General features: G+C 43.9%; 1 protein-coding gene across 5 annotated transcripts in view; it reads left to right on the top strand.

Moving 5' to 3' along the window:
• Nucleotides 1-20,235, top strand: part of LRRC34 (leucine rich repeat containing 34) — a 47,605-nt gene that overhangs the window by 8,870 nt on the left and 18,500 nt on the right. For 2 of the 5 annotated variants that reach the window (XR_007776032.1, XR_007776031.1), the window contains exons 3-13: nt 447-567; nt 2,449-2,570; nt 2,725-2,789; nt 3,875-3,958; nt 5,223-5,351; nt 6,919-7,014; nt 14,867-15,021; nt 16,190-16,345; nt 17,930-18,056; nt 18,365-18,573; nt 19,058-19,185. Coding sequence is in view for 3 of the 5 variants with exons in the window: in XM_050966043.1 (XP_050822000.1) it covers nt 447-567; nt 2,449-2,570; nt 2,725-2,789; nt 3,875-3,958; nt 5,223-5,351; nt 6,919-7,014; nt 14,867-15,021; nt 16,190-16,345; nt 17,930-18,056; nt 18,365-18,568 (1,259 nt within the window). In the remaining 2 variants the exon portion in view is untranslated. Of the gene's footprint in view, nt 1-446; nt 568-2,448; nt 2,571-2,724; nt 2,790-3,874; nt 3,959-5,222; nt 5,352-6,918; nt 7,015-14,866; nt 15,022-16,189; nt 16,346-17,929; nt 18,057-18,364; nt 18,976-19,057; nt 20,094-20,235 lie in introns of those variants that run through there. The other 3 variants (XM_050966043.1, XM_050966042.1, XM_050966044.1) reach the window with 3 other exon arrangements.

The raw sequence follows: 20,235 nt of genomic DNA, 5'->3' as shown, positions 1-20,235 counted from the left end.
GGTCAAAGAGTCAAGATGGTTCATAGTCCCAGATCGTAATGCTTGTCCTGTATGCTCAAAAAGGAGTAGCCTGCAATGCATTTTTTCCATCCAGAAATGGCTAAGTGGTTGAACTATTCCCCTCTGTTATGGCCTCATTGCAGAGATTCATGCATGTGAATTCTCCAGACTGCATTATTGCAACACACACTCTTACCTGGTGTAAACACTAAAGATCGCTCTAGGCTTGTCTGTATGGAGAGTTGGAGCGAGGGAAATAGTGTAAGTCTACAGTGCTCTAGCCTGCTATGTACTAAATGGTCATATGGAAACTCCCACAGACACTAAAAGTCTATAGCTTGCTTTGACTTACTTCTGCCTCTCAATTTCGTAGGGGCCCCAGATTTTATATGATGGGCATGTTAGAAATGCATAAAACTGTCTACTAAAATGCTTTTTTTTTCAAGCTGTCGTGTCAACTCGTCTAAGTCTCCATAAACAGTATTTGCAAGCCTGCCAAGAGTCGAGCCAGACAGAAAACCTTTTCATTGCCCACATGCTTGAAGAAGCTGAGAAAGGAGATATAACGTAAGGAAATAATAAATAGCATATTTTAAATACCTTCTGAAAGCTTTGGACAGCGTAACAGGACCAGGAATGGAATGATGAAAAAAAGTCTGTAGTTGCATATTCCTTCCAGACAGAAAACTCAAAATGTACAAAACATACAGGGCAGTAGTTTCCAAACTATGCAAGCTCTTGTCAACAGGTACGTGAGAAAAATCCTGTAATGGTGGACAACGCATTTTATTTAGTACAGAGGTTCTCAAACTGGAGCATGCCCTGGAGGAATGTTCGTGTGGGAGGAGGGGGAGGTGTGAGCGGCGATGCCAGGCAGCTCAGGCCAGCCCCAACTGGCAGGGCTCGGGGAGGGAGTGCCACTTCCACTGTCTAACTCACCTTGGACCAGCCCCAGGCAGTGGGGCTTGAGGGGTGGGGAGTGCCACCTCCACCCTGACCCACCTCAGCAGGCCACTTAAATTTGAGCTGAGCCCCACCTTTGAGTTACAATTTTTGGATGTGCCCCCCCCCCCCGTCCAGACAGGCCTGGCGTCGCCGCTCACCCCACAGTTTGAAAACCTTTAGACGCTGCCACAAGTACTCCTGTTCTTTATTCAAGGTAAAGTGGCCCGTTAACACATCTGCAGTGATAGGATAAAAAGAATGGGTTAGTGGGTTACAGATTGTTATAATAAGCCATAAATCCACTGTCTCTGGTCAGCCCATGATTTCTGGTATCTAGCAGAGTAATGAATTTAAGCTGCCAGGCTCATCTTTTGAAAGTAGGTTTCCTTTGAGGATGAGGACAGATATGTTAGATATAGCGTGATCACTTTGTGAAAAGTGTTCACCCACAGGTGATAGGGTGATTTTGTCCTTTATCATTTTTCTGTGTGAGTTCATTTGAGAGCATAGTGATTGCTTGGTTTCACACACACAATTGTTATTTGGGCATTTAGTGCGCTGGATGACACATACCACATATTGTGATAGGCATGTATAGGACCCATGGATCTTGAAAGGTATGTTGATCATTGTGGCAGTGGAGATACGTCTGCAGGTTTTGCATCTGTTGTTCTGGCAGGGTCTGATGCTGCTTTGAGCTGGTGTACTCTGGTCTGTGGAGATCTTGCTTCTGAAGATGAGCTTGGAGAGGTTGGGGGGTAGTTTGAAGGCCAGAAGTGGAGGTTCAGGAAAGATTTCTTTCAGGTTGGGGTGGGTCCTGATTGAGTCTGGGTTGTGGTGGTTTGATGGCACTGTATATGGGTTCCAGTGTAGGGTGCTGGCTATAGATGACAGATTTCTTTGTGTGTTTGGGGTGATCTGAGGAAAGATGATATAGAGAAAATGGAAAGAGAGCTGCTTTCTTCTGTGCTCAATTATTGAGGGTGGGGTGGAGTAAAACAAAGGAAAAAGGAGAGAATGAACCTTCCAGAATAATCTCCTGAGTCATTTTGTTGCTAAAATTCTAAGTGGGGTCTTGTGGCAGTACAGTGTATCAGGCTGCCAAAATGAACAATTATGAATTACAGGTGGTATAGCATTGTTCTCCATGGATTTTTTTTTTTAATCCAGATTTCACAATCCTGATAAATATACTAGAGTGGGGAAAGCACTATTACATCTCCATCCTATGATGCATATGGAACTACACCTCTACCCTGATATAACGCCACCCAATATAACACGAATTCTGATATAACGTGGTAAAGCAGCGCTCTGGGGGGGCTGGGCTGCACTCTCCAGCTGATCAAATCAAGTTTGATATAACATGGTTTCACCTATAACGTAGTAAGATTTTTGGGCTCCCGAGGACAGTGTTATATCGAGGTAGAGGTGTAATATTTTTGTATAGTGTTTCTTTCTCCTGCCATTCTTGTGTTTTAAAGTATTTCTACATTACAACAGATTGACAAAAGGGATCACATTAAAAATAGCTGGAAATAACCGCTTGGTGCCAGTACAGAAAGTTACAGATGAGGATTTTCGAATGCTTGCCTGCATCTTAAGCAATAACACATTTGTTACAGGTATGTCATCTTATTACTTCATATCTCTTTATAAATTGGAAACAAGAAACGGTTTTGAGTCTTGGTCCTTTCTTCTTACCTTTCATGTGGAGATCCATTAGTTATTAATAAGTGTTGTTAGTCTTTATTTATTTCTGTATTCTTTGCCTTTCAGGGCTGGACCTTAGATATAATGTATTGACTGATATTGGAGCAGAGCATGCTGCAAAATTCCTTCAGGTAGTTTTCTCTGGGCCAAAATATTTGATTTTTACCTCAAGTTTGTGGTTTCATTGGCCATGATAACATTTATGTGCAATATATTGGTGACAATATGTGCTGTTTTGGAAAAATTCCAGAAATCTTGGCTTTTCATATCCAGATCCATCAATTTAGAATATCAGATTGCATTCATCGTAAACTTTTTGCAGTTGTTCAATATATGTGTTTTTTACAGTACAGTCTGAAAAAGAGGCATTTGTGTAGCATTTTGGTAGTATATTGTGCATGACAGAATTAATGGAAATGGACAAAAACATAATGTATATCCTTAGTATGTATGGAAACTTAAAAACATAGGCTTCTAGTGCTAGCCGGAAGCAAGCTATGTACAGGAATCCCTGTAATCTGCAACTCCACTTCTATGGAGTTAGCTCATTGGTGCAGAATCATGCTCTGAACCTAAACTTTCATTTTAAAAAGAAAATTTATACTTCTAGCTCTAATAGTTGTGTAGAAAATCTTGAAAATGTGATCAGTGTAAACCAATGCAGTATCGCTGACAGCCTGAAACAGTACCTCAGAGGCGTATACTATTGCAGTCTTTTCCCGGGGCTTTGAACTAAAACCTAAGGATGTCAATTTAAATATCAACACTATTAACTTTTTATTGATGATCATTTTAGTAGCATTTTAGCACTGGTATCCCCCAGTCCCAAGCTGCCTCCCACACCTCCCCAGTTATCTGAACAAATACTTCCCTACCTGCCTAAACCTCCGATTTGCCCGTTGTCATCTTCTGTGATGAGGTTATTTGTTGTAGATACAAAAACCTTTGGCATGTTGAAAACTGAATATGCAAATATAGCAGTTTGAAGCTGGGCCATTGGTTATTAAGGATGTTTGTTAGTTTTTGGTTAATCACTGCTGTGTTCATGTTTGTGTTGTTTTTAAAGGTTAGTGCTCAATATATTAATTATGGAGAAAACAGTTTCTAAACAAAACGTCTTTCAAAACCGTGTGAGGCATCAGCTCTTTAAAATGAGAAAATGCTCTGTAAAATATACTTTTGAGTTTGGTGTTGGTTTCCTGTTTGTGTACTGTAGGAGAACTCAACCCTGTGCTACCTCAATCTGATGTTTAATGATATTGGCACCAATGGAGCAGAACAGATAGCTAAAGCATTGCATGTAAGTATTAATCAATATACTATAGTAATTTTGACAATAGCATCTGATTTGATATTGTGTCTTGTCATGGACATCAGCATCAAAGTTAATCAGAAAAACACCTTTTCTTTCCTTATATCCAGTATTTGTTGTAACAAAGAGATTGCTTTGTCTTCTCGAGACAGACTGTATCCCTGCTACTTTTATATCATCTTTCAGAAGAAGAGAAAACTGCCCTCTGCAGCCATTGATATTTATTGATTTCAGCTATAAAATAGCTGGATATCTCTTTATGAAAATTATTAAACTGAAAAATAAAACAAAATGTCAGGTATTTCATCAAAATTTGATGGGGCAAAATTTCACACAATTCCATACATAGCCAAGAATTTTTTTTATTTTTCCATTATGTTCTGAAACTTGCTATCAGATGCCTTTTATATGCCTATTTTTGTCTTTGTTTTTAAAATTTCCTTTTTTTTTTTTGTGGTGACATTATTTGCCTTGACATCAGTTTGTCTAGGATATGACTGTATAATCTCACATATCAGCATTATAAAATGTGTTTTTTGTAATTTCATATTTAAATTACTCATAATGGATTTTTCAGTGCAATTTCTGTTACAGTGGCACTGAGGAATTAAAAAATGAAAATTATTGTGTATACACTACAGCTAGGGCCTGATCCTTCAAATGCTTAAGGCCTGATCCAATGCCCACTGAAGTCAATGGGAATATTTTCCTTAACTTCAGTGGACTTTGGATCAAGCCATTAGTTTTTCAAAAAAGAGGCCAATCTTGCAAAGATCTGCACACAAGCTTAACTGTCTGCACATGAATAATTCCACTGAAGTCAGTTGACTTCAGTGGGCTTTGATTACTCATGTGAGAAAGGCAGATGAAAGACCTGCAAACTTCTAGTTTTCTAAATTAAAAAATTCAGCTATTAGCTAAATATGTGAAATGACAGGCATTATAATAAAATATAATGATGAATGGATTTAACTCTATTTTTAAGCAGTTTGGACACAAATATCAGTCTGGAATTCTTTAATAAGCATATGAAAATTGGTAGAGTATAGTGGAAGCACAGATACCCACAAATAATTCAGAACCCTCCCACCCTTACAAACCATTATTCTCTTGGTAGATTTTACTCAGGCAACTAGTCCCAGTGAAAAGATAGGCAGTTACTTAGTTACTGTTAGGAGTTGGCTGTATTCCTTACAGAAGGTGACATTTTGTCTTCATGCCAAAGGAAATCCTTTTAAATTTTCTTGCCTAGAGGAATGAAACGCTCCTGCACCTGAGAATGACAGGCAACAAAATTGAAAACAAAGGGGGAATGTACTTTGCTTCAATGCTGCAAATTAATTCGACCTTAGAGAAGTTAGATCTTGGAGACTGTGATCTGGTGAGTAAAGTAAAATTATCAACTTAAACTGCAAACTAATAGCCTTTTAAGTGTATTATAAATAGGGTGACTAGTTAGCAACTGTGAAAAAACGGGACAGGTGGTGGGGCGTAATAGGCGCCTATATAAGAAAAAGTCCCCAAAAACGGGACTGTCCCTTTAAAAACAACCCTAACCTTAGCCCAGAGAACACTCTCCTCCAGAACCCTCACCCTAGCTCAGTGAGGCCCACCCCCTACCTGAACCTTAACCTTAGCCCTACATTCCACAACCCTATTCCGAACCTGGGGAGCTCTGCTCTGTATACCCATGATATTACTAACAGTCTTACCCCATACATTACGAAAAATTTTTCTCGTTTATCAGATTCTGTTTATTTTCAGCGGATCTCATAGTAATTCATGCCAATTATTTCAGTTCCATTCTCTTAACATCCTTTGCCTGCTGGTATTTTCAGGAAATGTTTGTATGGATTGCAGTACTGCAGAGGCAGATGACCACTGAATATCTCCAACACACAGAGCTAAAAATAATAGTATTTCTGGGTCTGGGGTGCAGGTCCTGGGCTGGGGATTGGGGTGCAGGATGCAGGCTTTAGGATGGAGTTTGGGTGCTGGGTGCAGGCTCCGGGCTGGGGCAGGGGGTGGGTGTGCAGGAGGGGGTGAGGGGTGCAGACTTTGGGACGGAGTTTGGGTGCAGGCTCTGGGCTGGGGTGGGGGTGTAGGAAGGAGTGAGAGGTGCATGCTCTGGGGGGGAGTTTGGGGATAGGAGGGAGTGCAGGGGTGAGGGCTGTTGGGCTGAGGATGAGGGATTAATGATGCAGGACGTGGCTCAGGGCTAGGACAGGGGTGTGGGGTGAGGGCTGTGGGGCTGAGGCTGAGGGGTTCATGATGTGGGGGGGCTCAGGGCTGGGGCAGAGGATCAGGGTGCAGGGGGATGAGGGTTGGGGCTGAGGATGAGGGGTTCATGATGCAGAGGGGCTCAGGGCTGGGGAAGAGGATTAGGGTGCAGGGGGATGAGGGTTGGGGCTGAGGATGAGTGATTCATGATGTGGGGGGGCTCAGGGCTGAGGCAGAGGATTAGGGTGTGGGGGGATGAGGGGTTTGGGGTGTTGGAGAGGCTCAGGGCTACGGCCGAAGGGCAGGGTAAGGGCAGCCTGCCCTGCCAGTTTGGGATGGCAGGCACTAGGACCCTGGGGCAGCAGACAGCAGTTCTGCTGGGAGCCATTCTACTCCGGCAGCAGAAGCAGGCAGGGGAGAGGCGCTGTGCTGCTTTCTGTCAGGCAGGGACGTAGTGGGGTGGGGAGGGGAGACCCGCGGGGGCCGGGGGCTGATCCAGGCAGGGCCAGGGGAGAGACCCTGGTCCAAATATTGCTGGAGCAGCCCTGTATGTTCCTGGTGCTCGAGCACCGCAAACATATATAACCTGCCACCTATGTTCTAACTCATGTCAATTTGATATTTATGATATTCTAAAAATATATTCTGTAAGGAGCATGGTATCTTTGGTATGTTGCTTTATTTATATACAAGTTTTTCTAAAAAGTTTTATCTTTTTTTGTTTTCAGGGTACACAAAGTCTAATAGCAATAGCAACAGTTATGAGCCATAACAAAGTGATGAAAGCACTAAACCTAAACCGTCCTATACTGTACAGCCAAGAGGTATGTGTATATACTGTAGAGTCAGTTCAATTAAACAGATATACGCATACAGAGAAGCACTACTGATAGCTTTATGGAGGCCTATAATGGTCTTGGACAGTGTGACTTTCTCGGGCTTCTTTATATGCTTGTGTGAGAGCTGCCAGCGTTGTTTTTTAAGTCTTTCTGCCCATGGAAGAGAGACACCAAGAAAATTGCAGGCAGACTCAGGAGCCAAGATTTTCATACCTCCTTGCCTAGGGTTATGCTCCTGAATCATTGTCATGGTATAATTCCCCACTCTGAACCTCAGCATCCAACAGATGGGGTAACAGCATGAATTCCTCTAATCTCAATTACCAGCTTAGTACTTGTAGCATTGCCACCAACCAGGAATTCCAGTGCCTGGTACACTCTGGTCCCCACAAAACCTTGCCCAGGGACCCCCAAGACCCAGACCCTCTGGATCTTAACACAAGGAAAGTAAACCCTTTCCCTCACTGTTGCCTCTCCCAGGCTTCCCCTCCCTGGGTTACCCTGGAAGATCACTGTGATTCAAACTCCTTGAATGTTAAAACAGAGAGGAAAATCCAACTTCCCCCCTCCTTCTCTCTCCCCCTCCCAGACTCTCCCTGAGAGAGAAAGTAATCCTAACACACAGAGAAAATTAACCTTTCTTCTTCGAGTGCTGTCCCTGTGGGTGCTCCACTCTAGGTGAGGGTACGTCCCGGCGCTGTCGATTGTAGATTTTCGGTAGCAGTGCCTGGTTGGGGCGCATGCACCCAGATGGTATCTCCCGTCTAGTTGGAATCTTCCTGAGTGCGTGTGCCCCACACCCTCCTCAGTTCCTTCTCAACCGTCCTCGGCTGAAGACTGGACTCGGCCGGCGAGATCCCTACCCCCTGTGCTGACAGCCTGAAAGACAGCTGTTTCAGCCTCTCCTAATGCCTCAGGAACCGCACTGACAGAGCTTAGAGGCAGGGATCAGACCTCCCGCGCGGGGAAGGCACCTACTGACTCGGTCCGCTCAGCGCCGCAAACAACTGAGGCGCGGACAACTCACTCCTCTTCGGCACCGAGGAAGGCTACAGCACTGGCACCACGTTCCTCCTCGGCACTGGCAACGGCCGCGGTGCTGGCAGCGCGTTTGGCTCCGACACCCAGAACGGCCACGGCACTTACAGCCTGGTCAGTTTCAGCGCTAAAAGCTGCCGCGGTCCTGCCGGCGCGCTCTGCCTCAACAATGAAAATAGCTGCTGTGCCGACAGCGCGATCAGCCTCGGCACCGCGAAGAGGGTCGGCACCTAGCCACTCTTCTGCCCGCGCACCAGCAGCAGACGTCCTGCAGGGCACCTCTAGGCAAAACACAGTAGGACACTCTCACTGACTAAAGAGCTAGAGCAGAGAACAGGCTTAGCTCAGCCTAGGGAGCAGGAGCAACAGCTTCTCACTCAAAGTGACCTTTTGGTGCCACCTGAGCCACATTCTCCGCTCCTAGATACAGAGGACTCCTTTCTTGACCGGCCACTTTCTCCACCTGAACTGGCTTTCACCAATGGTGACCTTGAGCTACAGCAGCAAGCGGAGTTCTCCCCTCCTGCTTCTCCTCCACAGGCACCTTTACCTCCTCTGGTCAGGGCTCAAGCTCAGCAGCCTCAGTTTCCCTACTTTGCCCCCTTGTGGGCGGCACCTGGGTTCTCCTACCCTATGCCTTGGGCTCAGTGGTACCCGTGGGAGAATCCTCCTACCAATCATCTTCCATCGGTGCCTCAATCTCCTGCTCCATCCACTTCCAGGGTGCCTGAGCCCCCTCCTGAGACTGGGAGCTACGCACCATATCCTGACTCACCTAACCCTAACTCTCCATTAGCCTCAGATGAAGCCATCCTCCCTCCACCTCCACAGACCGTGGATGACTGCAAACAGTTTCAAGATCTTTTTAGGAGGGTTGCACTTAGTCAGGATATCCCCTTGGAAGAGGTTCAGGAGACTTAGCACAAACTCCTCAAAATCCTTCAACCGTCTGCACCCTCGAAAATCACGCTCCCTATAAACAAAGCACTCATGGAGCCTGCTGACACTCTGGCAAACCCCAGCTTCCCTAGTACCAACTTGTAAGATGGTCGAATGTAAATACTACGTTTCTGCAAAGGACACAGACTTCCTTTTTTCCCATCCACCACCGAACTCTCTTGTCATTGATGCAGTTGCACAGCGGACCAAACAGTCACAATATCGACCCACCCCGCAAGACAAGGACCTTAGACGCCTTGATGTCCTGGGCCGCAAGGTTTATACATCCTCTACACTACAATTCAGGACTGCAAACTATTCTGCTCCCCTCGCCAGCTATGATTTTGATAATTACAATAAGCTTTTCGAATTTGCCTCATACATCCCAGAGGACAGAAGAGCAGACTTCAAATCAATCCTGTCTGAGGGACAACTGATCTCCAGAACGGCCCTACAGGCGTCCTTAAGACACGGCGGACACAGCAGCCCGTACCACTGCAACTGCTGTGGTTATGCGCAGATCCTCCTGGCTCTCTGCGTCAGGCATTCCTAAAGAGCTCCAGACCAAAGTGGAGGATGTCCCCTTTGATAAGGAAAAACTCCTCTCGAAAAAAAAAACAACCTGATGAACTCCTCCACACCATGAAAGACTCGAGAGCGACACTCCGCACACTGGGCATTCACCCATCACTTCCCAGAAGACAACGATACCAACCCTACCAAAGACCACGCACACATCAGTACTATCGCCCTCAATCCAGACCATACGACTTAACTAGAAATCGTACTAGACCTCCCAAACGCAGACAAAATCAAAATCAAGCCACCACCTTCCAGCCACCAGGCAATAAACAACAGTTTTGAAGCTTTGGTTGAGGGTCTGCACGGCCACCCCTTGATTCCACCACTTATTGTCCATTTGGCCACCGCCTCCAGTATTTCCAACATGCTTGGCAGCGGATTACACAGGACCGCTGGGTCCTCAAAATAGTTCAGACCGGTTACTCCATTCCGTTCATATCCTACCCTCCTACCCTTTCCCCTTCCCCGTCCCTTCAGGGACCCCTCTCACGAGCAGTTACTTCGCACAGAAGTGGCACACCTTCTGCAACTAGGCGCAGTGGAACCTGTGCTGACGCAACACCAAGGGACAGGGTTCTACTCCCATTACTTTCTAACGCAGAAGAAAACCGGGGGATGGAAGCCTATACTAGACCTACGCCGACTGAACAAATTTGTGAGGACACAACGATTCAAAATGGTTGCATTGGGCACAATAATACCTGCATTGGATCAAGGGGACTGGTTCACAGCCCTCGACCTACAAGATGCTTACTTCCATATATCAATAAATCCAGCTCACAGACACTTCCTACGATTCACAATCGGTCAGGATCATTTCCAATACAGAGTTCTCCCTTTCGGACTCTCCACAGCGCCAAGAGTTTTTTCCAAGATCCTAGCTGTGGTTGTGGCTCACCTACGCAAACACAGGGTCACACTTTTCCCCTACCTGGACGATTGCCTCATCAGGGGCGACTCCTATGGCGAGACACTTCAAGCCACGCCATCTCCATTTTTCACAGCCTAGGCCTCCAAATAAACATCCAAAAATCTACCCTGATACCCACGCAACAGATTGAATTCATTGGAGCTTGTCTCGACTCAACCCAGAGCAGGGCCTCGCTCCAATACAACAGATTCCTCGCTATCACGCAGCTCATATGTACGCTCTCTATTCATCCTAGGACGGAAGCAAGAATCTGTCTACAGCTCCTTGGTCACATGGCAGCTACCACCTTCGTGGTCCAACACGCCCGGCTACATATGAGATGCCTCCAAGGTTGACTCAACTCCAGTTTCAAACCCAGCAGACATCCCTTAGGGATGCTGCTAACTCCTCCACCTCATGTTATAACTTCCCTAAAATGATGGATAAGTCCAGAAAACCTCTGCACAGGGGTTTCCTTCCAGCAACGATCCCCAACGCTCATGCTCACCATGGACGCTTCTCTGATTGGCTGGGGAGCGCATCTAGTGGAACACAGGGCGCAAGACCGGTGGTCTGCATCAGAGACACATCTACACATAAATCTCTTAGAGCTCAGAGCAGTGAGGAGAGCATGCCTTCACTTTCTTCCCCTCATAAAGAACAAATACCTGCGAGTCTTAACAGACAACGTAGCATGTATGTATTACATAAACAGACAACGGGGAGCACGATCACATTCCCTCTGCATGGAAGCCATTCGACTATGGAATTGGTGCATACGACAGATCATCGCTTCCTACCTACCAGGTTGTCACAACACTACTGCCGACGCACTCAGCAGACACTTCTCGACGGAACACGAATGGGAACTGCACCCCGCAGTACTCCAACAGCTTTTCTCCCACTGAGGCACGCCGTCAATAGACCTCTTTGCCACGACCTGAAACAGAAAATGCCCCCGGTTTTGCTCCAGGGCGGGACTCGGGAATGCATCCTTAGGGGATGCATTCCTCATCCCATGGGACAACTACCTCCTGTACACCTTCCCACCTATCCCTCTACTACACAGGGTTCTTTGGAAGATCGTGGACGACAAGGCCCAGGTCATCCTTATTGCCCCAGCTTGGCCAAGGCAGACGTGGTACCCCTACCTTCTCCGCATGTCCTCCCATCACCCATGGGCTCTCCCCAACAGGCCAGACCTCCTTTATCAGGACAATGGACGAGTCCTTCACCCCCAGCTCCAAAAGCTCCACCTCATAGCCTGGTTCCTTCATGGTTCCAAACCCATGAACTAGCCTGTTCCGAGCAGGTCCAATACGTCCTCCTGCACAGCCGGAGAGACTCCACTCATAAAACCTACCTTCAGAAGTGGAGACGTTTTGCTCTTTGGTGCTCGCATAACCATTTAGCACCCAATAATGTGACCCTCCCTAACATTCTAGACTACCTCCTGAAACTAAAACAGGACGGACTTTCGCTCAGCTCCATCAAAGTGCACCTGGTGGCGCTTACCACTTTCCATGACCTATTGGATGGGTACTCACTCTTTACACACCCCACCATTAAACGCTGTCTCTCTGGCCTGCAAAATCTTTACCCTGAAATTCATCCAACAGTGGCTACGTGGAATCTTAACCTCGTTCTTCATGCTCTCATGAAACCTCCATTTGAGCTGTTGGCTACCTCCTCTCACCTCCATATGTCCATGAAGGTGGCTTTCCTAGTTGCCATAACATCAGCGAGGAGAGCTGGTGAAATGAGTGCCCTCATTGCCCACCCTCCCTACACAATCTTCTCCAAAGATAGTCACTTTGAGACCACATCCTAAATTTCTTCCTAAGGTGGTGTCAACCTTCCACCTCAACCAACCTATATACTTACCTACTTTCTATCCCAAACCTCACAAAACTCTGCAGGATGCAACCCTGCATACTCTCGATGTGAGGAGAGGAATTGCCTTTTATTTAGAACAGACTAAACCATTTCACAAGTCTCCACGACTCTTCGTTTCCATTACCAAAAGATCAAAGGGCATGGCCATCTCTAAACAACGTCTATCCAAGTGGATCTCTGACTGCATCAGATCCTGTTACCGGGCGAAGAATCTTCAACCACCCAACAACATTAGAACTCATTCCACTAGAGCCATGTCGGCATCCATTGCCTTCTTACACAACGTTCCCATTCCTGATATCTGCAAGGCGGCTACATGGTCATCTGAACACACGTTTGCAAAACACTATGCTCTCACGCAAGACACCTCGGCAGACGCAATAGTAGGCCATACAGTACTATCTTCAGTACTCACTGCTGCATCTCCAAAGTCCCACCAGCCATAGTGGGTATTGCTACACATTCACCTAGAGTGGAGTACCCACAGGGACAGCACTCGAAGAAGAAGAGAAAGTTACTCACCTTGCAGTAACTGAGGTTCTTCGAGATGTGTGTCCCTGTGGGTGCTCCACTCCCCGCCCTCCTCCCATCTACTTTGGAGTACTAGTCGGATGCTCCACGGTAGAGAAGGAACTGAGGAGGGTGTGGGGCGCACGCACTAAGGAAGATTCCAACTAGACGGGAGATACCATCTGGGTGCATGTGCCCCAACCAGGCATTGCTACCGAAAATCTCTGATCGACAGCGCCGGGATGCACTGTCACCTAGAGTGGAGCACCCACAGGGACACACATCTCGAAGAACCTCAGTTACTGCAAGGTGAGTAACTTTCTCTTCTCTCCCCCTTCCCTCCTTTCTCCCCACCAGTTCCCTGGTGAATCCAGACCCCGTCCCCTGGGATCTCACACTAGAATAAAAAAAAACAATCAGGTTCTTAAACAAGAAAAGCTTTTAATTAAAGAAAGAAAAACAGTAACATTTATCTTTGTAAAATTAAGATGGAATATATTACAGGTCTTTCAGCTATAGACACTGGGAATACCCTCCCAGCCTAAGTATACAAGTACAAATTAAAATCCTTTCAGCAAAATACAAATTTGAACTCCTTCCAGCCAAATACACATTTGCAAATAAAGAAAACAAACATACGCCTAACTCGCCTTATCTACCTAGTACTTACTATTCTGGACATATAAGAGACTGTATCAGAGAGATTGGAGAGAAACCTGGTTGCACGTCTGGTCACTCTCAGAACCCAGAGAGAACAACCACCAAAAACTTCCCTTCCTCAAGATTTAAAAGTATCCTGTCCCCTGATTGGTCCTTTGGTCAGGTGACAGCCAGGCTCACTGATCTTGTTAACCCTTTACAGGCAAAAGAGATATGAAGTACTTCTGTTCTATTAATTCTTACTTATCTGTTTATGACAATCATAATTTAGGCACATGAAGAAACAGCCTTCTTTTCAAAGTGCTCAGTTCTTAATCTCAATAGAAGCAGTTGGATGATCAGCTCTTATTTAGGGGTTGTCTAACTGGGAATTGCAGAGTAAGAATGGCTTTTTTTGTTTAGCTTAAACTCTTTCCTAAGTGACATAAACAGAACCAAAGAAATGTCACTCTTAAAATGAGGTAAGTATCCATTTGAGGGGTTCTGACAGTATAACTACATCCGTTTAAATTCACATCTTGGCTTTTACTGAAGAAACTTCCCTGTCTAGACAAGCCCATAGGTGCCTAACCATGGATTTAGGAGTCTAATTTTAGTCTCCTGCTTTTGGAAAAAATCTGGACCAGAATAAACACCACGCTATACTAAGGGCCCAATCCAACACCCACTTAAGTTTATCGGAGTCTTCCCATTTATTACTCCTCTCTGGTCTGTAGGCTTCTCCATTGTGTCTACTTGACTGAAGCCCATTTAAATTATTGTCTTAACCAAAGGTGATAACTTTGAAACCAATTCTCTGCCTCTTATAGAGGCAGGATATATGTTTTTTCTATAGTTAATCCCTCTTTCAAAGACTTCTGCTCTTCATAAACTAATTGTTGATACCTATTTCTGTCACACCATTGACGTCAATAGAAATTGGATCAAGTCCTAAAACGTTGTGTCATGGAAACTTGGAGAAGAAATGATCAAGGTAGTTGAGAGAACTAGTAGTTAGAGTATTGACTTGCCTGAGATTTACACTGCAGAGGTATACAGTTCCTTAAATCTGCAGCCACATTTTGGTAACTTTCACTGTTTTCCCAGTGACCACAATAAGAAATTGTTTCCTGATTTTTTGTATATCAAGTTGTAATACATCAGAAGGAAGATGATTTAAGGCCAAATTCTGCTCATGGACATCTACCGTTGACTGCAGGGAAGGTTGAACTTCTTCTTGGAGCCAAACACCAAAGAGTGGTGTTTCACCCTAAAAACTGATCTGACGTTAAATTTATAGTTTAACTGCGATTTTATTTTTAGGAAGAGACCACAGTTCACACAGCTCTAATGATGAAAAATAACTCTTGTCTTATGGAACTGCATTTGTGCAAACATGAAATGAAGAACTTCGGTGTGGAGCGTCTGTGTGATGCATTGTATGAAAACTGTAGCCTGCGATATCTTGACCTCAGTTGGTAAAAGAGTCACCCTCTGTTTTTGTTTAAATTACACAAACATAGAGTATATTGTTGCTAGTGAAAATTGTGCACAATGCAATATCAGTATAGCAGGCATGAGAGGTATTATATGGTATTGATACCATTCCCTCCAGAAAAAATGTGATTTTTCTAGGTGAAATGGAGAGTTGAGGTGGAAGCCGTAGTTGGAGGGAGTGCAACATTATTAAGGGATAAACTAGTATTTAGCCACAGCCTTGGCTGTGAGGGTGGTGGAGATATGCCACCACAGAAGGAGCACCAGAAAACATTCTGCCTCAGGGAGGTGCAATGCTCCTTGTGTATATGGAGGAGCAATTAATAACACCCCTTTAAGGGGTGCAGCATCCTCTACCCTCCCCAGCCTGACTGGTCAACTCTGCTATGACTCTGGCTACAGAAAGAGCGGAAGAGAGGTCTCCCTCTCTCCCCTCCCCCACTGCTTAAGGGCTATGCCATAGTCTAATCCTAAATTTACAAGCTGCAATCTAAGTGGTCAGCTATATCTCATTAAATCATTTTCCTGCCTTGCAGGAGCCTGAGGCCTTAGTGCATTTCAGTCCCTCCTTTTTTTCTACCCATTGTCACGCAATAGTTTAGTCTCCTGAGGGCTTTAATACTTTGGTCTAATTCTTGTTGTTGGGCTTGGTGTGGGGATAGGGTAGCTAGGTGGTGTTGGTGGCCTGTGATATAGAGGATGTTAGACTAGATAATCTGATGGTCCCTTGTGGCCTTAAATTCTGTAGTACTGGACACCTGAGTGAAGAGAGAACACTTACTCTATAGTACATACTAGTCAGACAGTGTGTGAACTTATGCCACTCTACAGAAGATGTAAAAAATCAAAAATTGGAAAAATACAATATAAGATGTTTAGGACCTGATCCTGTTATCCAGCAACTATTGGAAGTGCCTGCACATGGATTGCTAGCAGGGGTTCTAAAAATCCTATTAATCTGTTAGCTTGTGTTAATAGTTGCCAGTTTGAGTAAAAATCTGGTTAGAGTACATGTATTGTACATTCCTTCAACAGCTGTAAATTTCAGAACAGTTTATTCAGCAGCCTATGAGGCATTTTCTGCCTAGGAAGTAATACTGCAGGTTTCTCAATAGTATCCCCCCTTTAAAAAATATATTTCTCTTTCAGTAATAAAATAACTCGTGATGGTGTGAAATTTGTGGGAGAACTGCTGAAACGGAACCAAACTCTGGAAATCCTAGATCTTAATTCAAACAGGATAGAAGATGATGGAGCCATCTATTTGAGTGAAGCCCTGGCTTTGTACAACAGGACTCTTCAAGTGTTAGTATAGATGAAACTCCCAAAAAGAGATTGCAGGTGTAACTAGTGGCAAACGTGACACAGCAGTATATGAGTTGGTACTGTAATACATCACTTTTTTACGCTAGTGCAAACTGCAAAGTCAAACAGTTTCCAAAATCACACATAGATCGGGACAGCTGGGGACATTGATGATGACAGTCCCATGGCTTCACCTGGGCTCTGGCAGAACCAGTGAAATGCCTGTCCAAGGAATGCTCCCTACTCAGCAAAGCAAACCTGAGTGTCTGGACTGGCTGGATTGAACTGCTGGGTTAATCTGTGGGAGGGAAGTCACATGGACTCTCTGCTCTTGGGAGGAGGAATGCTAGAAACAAGAAAGGTTAGGGGCAGAGGGAAGAGAGGCAAGAGATGGAGAAAACATGAAGATGCTCCCTTCCCACCAGTGACAAAGCGCTAGTAGTTTCCCTGTCCAGCTTCTGACCCCTCCATTTGATCATCCACGTGGCAAAAGGAGGCCAAACTCTTTACCACGTCAGTGACTAAACCCTGGAATACTACTGCTGCCAAACCCTTCCCTTCACGGCAAAAGTCCCAAACTCTTTCCTCCCTCCACCAGGCACACTTCCTAGCTGCTAAATATTCTGGTTTACCCTTCCTACGGTCAATTCTACTAAAATCCTTTTTTCCATTTTACTTGGTCCCCCCCCCCTTGGTTTAAGTTATTTGTTTTTAGAGAACAGTAGTTTCTGTTGGAAATGTTTTTACTGCTTGTTCTCATACTTTTGATATTTTAGCAAGTTCTTCTTTTCCCCTTATGGATGAATCTAAAATTAATTCGATAGTATTTTCCTCTGTATTATATTTGTTCACAGTACACATCTCAAGTCACTCTAATGAACATTTTGGTGGTCAGATCTGGTTCTCGCTTCCTTTTAGTATCTTGACTGTCTAGGCTTTGCAGAGGATTTGCAAACAAAAGTCCTAATTGCTGCACAGAGTGCCGTTTAAGTCAGTGTGACACACAGCAAGAATAAGGGTCTGCGTATTGTTTCAGGTCTTAAAAAGGATTTTCTTGAAGCCTTTTATTAGTTTATTTCAGGTTCACCAGGAGATTGTCTAATCTCTCGGGCAGGATATATTTTGTGTCTTGTAGAAAACCATACCTTTGGCTGGATGTAAGCACTGATCATAGCTGTTTGCCTGAAGCCATTAGTTTTGGGGAGTAAAGATCAAAGGGTCTGCTAGGTGCCTCTGAAAACCTTTCAGGTTCACCAATACAAAAATATCTCTCCCAGCTCCAGGATCAAAGTTTAACTTGGCTAGAAGCCCGGGCCATGCTTCAAAAAAGACTAAAAATGAGAGCTGGCCACCAAGCATAGGGTCACCTGCTTTGAAGAAATGAATTGTCAAAGTCTTTGCCACCCAAATCAAGGAAGTGCCTTGAGGAATATTAGAATTATATAGTACTTAATAACAGATTTGAGCTATACAAATAATTGTTGTTGCTGATTTGTTCCAAATACCTTACTGATGAGGTAGGAATCAAATGGCTTGGAATTTACTTATATAATTTGTTTTTGTTTTATTTCTTCTGTTTACTAGGTTAGCAGTAGTGAGCAACAATATGAGTGGAAAAGGACTTGTTGCTCTTTCGGATTCAATGAAAACAAACATGGTGCTTTCCTACATTTATATTTGGGGAAACAAATTTGATGAGGCCACCTGTGTCGTAAGTGTTTTCTTCATCATTGACCCTTTCCACAGCTTATCTTCTTTTTATACAACTAGTATGCTCACTAAAACTATTTGTAAAACTTTATATTTTATTTTATTGTAAAATTATGGTAGTTGTGGCATGGTCTTCTCCTACCAAGCAAGTATGGGACAGTAAAAATATACAAGTGATTAAAATGCCATTGAGTGCTGACCCAGTCTGCATCATCTTCTACTGTTCTGCTTTGGACTTTCTAAGCCTCTGGCAGGTAGAACATGTTAGAGGAATGTTAAATTTAAATCCTTTGCATTTGTTCATTTCAGGCATTTTCAGACTTAATTAAAACTGGCCGCTTGAAACCAAATTGTACAGACGTGGATCCGTATGAAGTGGATGGGCATGTATATCTTGCAGAACTCTCTCATGGCCTTAAAAGGCATTACTATTGGACACCAAGTTATGGGGAGGTTGATAACAAAGATGCTAATGCCAGTCTTGCAATAGGAGCAGTTGCAGAACATTTGTGAACAAGGTAACAACTTGATGCATTTATATCTATCAGCGTGTGGGTTCTTCTGTCTTATTTCTTTGTAAATCAAAATGATAGTATATAATTTCTTGAGGAAGTTATTTTGGAGTGCGGCAATATACATTTGAAAAGTACTAGAGATAAAACCAACTCAAGCTGAGTCCAACATGAGTTTTTTAACAAAGTAGTATATGTTGTTGCTGTAGGTAGTGGTTCCCAACCTATTTAGCATTGTGGGCCACATATGCAGCTCTCTCTGTATATTGTGTGGATGCGACCCACAACACATACTACCTATATAGCCCTGAGGATGTCATATGGGCCATAGCTGTGTGCTGACTGAGCTGCTGGTTGAGAACCACTGCTGTAGATAAACAAGTTTGGTAAATGATGCCCAGACTATGATTAAAGGACTCTTTTGATGAAAGTGCATGGGTTTAATTGCTGTCATTTTTTATATACGGAGACACAATGCTCTCTGTTACAGACTATTGTCTCAAGCGTCTGTCTTCTTTCTGTGCCTACTCATTTAGTCAATATGATCCACCCTCCCACAGAATAACAGGAAGAACAACCAACTATGACAGCAGTACTTTGCACTGATATCTTCCACAGGTACAGCACAAAGTTGTGGGTTTTAAGTGACAGATTATACTGTCCTTAAATAGAGAGTGTACATTGGCAAGAAAATCAGGCTTCTAAAATAAAGCAAAACTGTCAGGTAGGTACAGCAATGCATTTAAAAAGTAACTATGTAAGTATTATTGTTAGTTGGACTGGGAGGGCAGCCAGGCTCCCAGCAGGGAGCTGCCAACAGAGTTAAGAGACCAGGCTCCCCATGCTGCCCTTCTGGTTCGTGGAAGCACACCTACTGTGCCATCAGGGTACTGTGGACATGCACCACCACAGTAATTACCTTGATGGCTGTTAAGTAGACCTAATATAGGTCGACTTAAGTTTCTAGTGTAGACATACTCTTAGTGGTAGGTTTATTTTAGAAGTATGAGAGTATGTTTATATTCTTTGTCAAAATCTTAGATCATCCTCCCCTTTTGCTGCACATTTATGTTCAAAGTACTTCCACTGATTAAATTAACAACTTATGGATTGTTAATTAATGATTAATGCTAATGCTGGATAATTGTATTCATAAAAATAATGTAAGCTTAAAATGGGCTGTGATAAGTAACCATGACTCTGCCAAAAGCAGTGTTTTAATTTTAATTGGTTTGATGAGAGCAATAACATCAAACAAAATGTGAAAGGATAAATGGCATCCATTTTGAAAATAAGTGATGTGTATTTTCAAAGAACACTTTCACTGCACCTCATTTATTTTAGCAGTAAGAGCCTTGGCCTGTGACAGCATTCTGTTCTATTGACATTATCACCAAAAGTTGTCCACATCTCTAACACCACTAATTCCTTCACGTACTTTTTATGACAGAGTGCTATAAGATGACTACTTCTAAATCTATTATAGTACTTATTTCAGCAGGTTTCTTCAAAATAACAAATTCTGTCTGAGGACTAAGTTATCTTGTATACTTCTGAATTAAAAAATTACTATAGGCAAGAAACTACTACTTTATTCCTGTGAATAAACTGTAATAGCTGAAATGCTACATAGTTCTCATCTTTGGAACTCCAAGCACTTTGGAACTC

This window comes from Gopherus flavomarginatus, chromosome 8 (assembly GCF_025201925.1).
Source record: "Gopherus flavomarginatus isolate rGopFla2 chromosome 8, rGopFla2.mat.asm, whole genome shotgun sequence".
NCBI lineage: Eukaryota > Metazoa > Chordata > Testudines > Testudinidae > Gopherus > Gopherus flavomarginatus.
Note: the sequence above shows the minus strand (reverse complement) of the source record. Positions and strands in the feature narration are given on the sequence as shown.